The sequence below is a fragment of the Primulina tabacum genome, chromosome 8 (assembly GCF_025594145.1).
Source record: "Primulina tabacum isolate GXHZ01 chromosome 8, ASM2559414v2, whole genome shotgun sequence".
NCBI lineage: Eukaryota > Viridiplantae > Streptophyta > Magnoliopsida > Lamiales > Gesneriaceae > Primulina > Primulina tabacum.
In genome coordinates, this window is record NC_134557.1 from 38,589,057 (window position 1) to 38,592,046 (window position 2,990).

Sequence of the window (2,990 nt, forward strand, 5' to 3'; positions counted from 1 at the left end):
GTTGTCAATTATGATGTATTAAGAGTTTTCGTTGACAATGGTAGCTCTGTTAATATCATCTTCAAGGAAGCCTTGGTACAAATGGATTTGCAAGAATACCAGCTGGAGGCTGTTGAGACAGCTTTGTTTGGCTTTGCGGGCCATGCTGTGTATCCGGAAGGAGAAGTAACATTGCCATTAACTCTGGGAAATGGAGAGTTATAAAAGACGGTCATGACAGTCTTTACAGTAGTGGATGCCCCATCTTCGTATAACATCATCCTCGGGCGACCAGCTATGAACGAGATGAGGGCTATGGCCTCCACTTACCATCAGAAAATCAAATTTCCGGTTCGAGGTCAAGTCGGGGAGGTCCGAGGAGATCAACCTTCTTCTCGGAAATGTTATGTGGAGACGGTCCGAGTGGATCAGAAGAGGGCAAGGAAGGAAGATAAGGGGAAGAAGGTGAGCCGTGTAGATGAGGTGGCCGAGAAAAGGGAGATGCATTTTGTTGCTGAGGAGGAACAAGAAGTTGTGAAAATTGAGCCGGGGAAGCATATCCGGGTGGCCTGAGACCTTGGAATTTCCACCCGGGTAAATCTTTTAAATTGTTTAAAAGCTAACATCAATGTTTTTTCTTGGTCTCAGCAGGAACTAGTCGGGATCTCACCTCAAGTGGCTGAGCATAAATTGAATATTATCCCTGGATCCCGGCCTGTGAAGCAGAAGAAAAGGTATTTTGGCCCTGAAAAAGATAAAGTCATTGATGAACAGGTGCAAGAGTTGCTGCGGGTCGGCCACATTCGGGAGGTACAATTCCCTACTTGACTCTCGAATGTGGTCCTTGTTCCAAAAACTAAGTGGAAGTAGAGGATGTGCGTAGACTTCCGGGATTTGAATAAAGCTTGTCCAAAAGATTGCTACCCGCTTCCCCGGATTGATCAGTTGGTAGATTCAACCTCCGGGTTCAAAGTGTTGAGCTTTATGGATGCTTATCAGGGGTACCATAAAATACCCCTTGCCTGGGAAGATCAAGATAAAGCAAGTTTCATCACTTCGGGAGACACTTTCTGCTATGTGGTCATGCCCTTTGGATTGAAGAATGCCGGGGCCACATACCAGCATCTGATGAATCATGTCTTTCAGAAACAGATGGGTAGGAATGTGGAAGTTTACGTGGATGACATCTTAATCAAGACCCGGTAAGTCTCTTGCTTTGTTTCTGACCTGGCCGAGACCTTTGCCACCCTAAAGCAGTATGGAATAAAGCTCAACCCGGCCAAATGTATTTTTGGGGTAAAGAGTGAAAAATTCTTGGGATTTTTGGTGACTGACCGAGGAATTGAAGTAAACCCGAAAAAAATCAAAACAGTGCTTGACATGTCTTCCCCTCAATCTATCCGAGAAATACAAAAGTTGACCGGAATAATTGCTGCCCTGTCTCGATTCATTTCAAGGTCCGCCCACAGAAGCTATCCTTTCTTTCAAGTTTTGAGGAAGGCTCAAATGTTTAGTTGGGACGAGAAGGGTGAGCAAGATTTTCAAGATCTAAAAAAACACTTGACCGAGTTGCCCATCTTAGTGAAGCCCGAGCCCGGAGAGAGATTGTGGGTTTATTTATCCGCTACAGAGTACGCCGTTAGCTCTGTACTCATCCGGAAAGAAGGGACCGACCAGAAGCCGATGTATTATGTCAGTCATGTCCTCAGAGGAGCAGAGCTAAAATACAGTGAAGTAGAGAAGATAGCTCTGGCCTTGGTAGTGACTGCCCGAAAACTGAGACCCTATTTTCTTTCACATCCAATTGTGGTTCTCACTAACTACCCACTTGGGAGAATCATGACACATTCTGAAGTCTCTGGAAGAATGGTCAAATGGACAGTAGAGCTCAGGAATATGACATATGACATTAAGTATAAACCTCGGGTTGCTATAAAATCCCAAGCATTAACAGATTTCTGGATAGAGATGATTCAACCGGAAGAGGAAGAAGTATGAAGAGTTTTTGTTGACGGTGCATCGAACTTGTCAGGATGTGGGGTCAGGGGTAGTTTTGATTGCTCCATCAGTAGAGAAGCTAGCTTTAAGGATTGATTACCGGGTCACCAATAACGACGCTGAATATGAAGCTGTCCTGGTTGGATTACAAGCCGCCCGGGAAGTTGGAGCTTCCTGGGTCATTATTTATTCTGATTCTCAACTAGTTGCCCAACAAATAAAAGGAGTATATGAAGCCAAAGATGAAAAAATGCTCAAATATTTGGGGCTCATCACAGCCCGGGCAGCGCGCTTAATTGATTGGAGTATCGAGCAAATTCCCTGGGAAAAGAACGGGGAGGCTAACACCTTAGCCAAAATGGCCGCCTCCTTGACAGACATAAATAGCCGGGAAATCTTGTGCTTCACCCGACTGGTTCTCTCTATTGATGAAAATGCACCATCAACATAGAAGAATTAATGGATGGCCCCTTTGATCGACTATATAGCTCATGCCAAGCTCCCAGCGGACCGGGCTCAAGCTCTAAAAATCAAGAAGCAAGCACCTAGGTTTGTCCTTTTAAATGGTGTTATACAGGAGATCGTACTAGGGCCCTTTGCTTAAATGCATAGCAGAAAACAAAGTGGAATATCTCCTCCGAGAAATCCATGAGGGATGCTGTGGTGAACATCTCGGCGGAATCGCCCTGGCTCGAAAAATGATACTAGCCGGATTTTGGTGGCCCCGGATAAATCAAGATGCTGCTCAGTTTGTTCAAACATGTAAAAGTTGCCAGCATCATTCTAAATTTCAGCACAATCCAACTACGAGTATGCAACCTATCTCTGCATCATGTCCCTTTGATCAATGAGGCATGGATATCGTGGGTCCTTTTCCTATAGCCCAGGCTCAGAAAAAATTTCTTCTGGTGGTCGTGGATTATTTCTCTAAATGGGTGGAGGCCGAGCCTTTGGCCAAGATTACTGAGGAAGAGGTGATGAAATTTCTATGGAAGAATATTGTTTGCAGATTT

General features: G+C 44.8%; 1 protein-coding gene across 1 annotated transcript; it reads left to right on the forward strand.

Annotated features, from left to right (window-relative positions):
• Positions 1-285: 285 nt before the first annotated feature.
• LOC142554758 (uncharacterized) lies at positions 286-2,428 on the forward strand. Its single transcript, XM_075665435.1, has 5 exons — positions 286-543; positions 628-789; positions 979-1,181; positions 1,437-1,905; positions 2,012-2,428. Exons 1-5 carry the CDS (start codon positions 286-288, stop codon positions 2,426-2,428), a joined length of 1,509 nt encoding a protein of 502 aa, XP_075521550.1.
• The last annotated feature ends 562 nt before the right edge of the window (positions 2,429-2,990 follow it).

What these genes read in the sequence shown, in the direction of transcription:
- LOC142554758 (XM_075665435.1), top strand. Translation starts at nt 286, where the DNA reads ATGAGGGCTATGGCCTCCACTTACCATCAGAAAATCAAATTTCCGGTT. An exon ending in AGCCGGGGAAGCATATCCGG is followed by an intron (nt 544 to 627) that starts GTGGCCTGAGAC and finishes TCTTGGTCTCAG; the next exon opens with CAGGAACTAGTCGGGATCTC. An exon ending in GACATCTTAATCAAGACCCG is followed by an intron (nt 1,182 to 1,436) that starts GTAAGTCTCTTG and finishes ATTCATTTCAAG; the next exon opens with GTCCGCCCACAGAAGCTATC.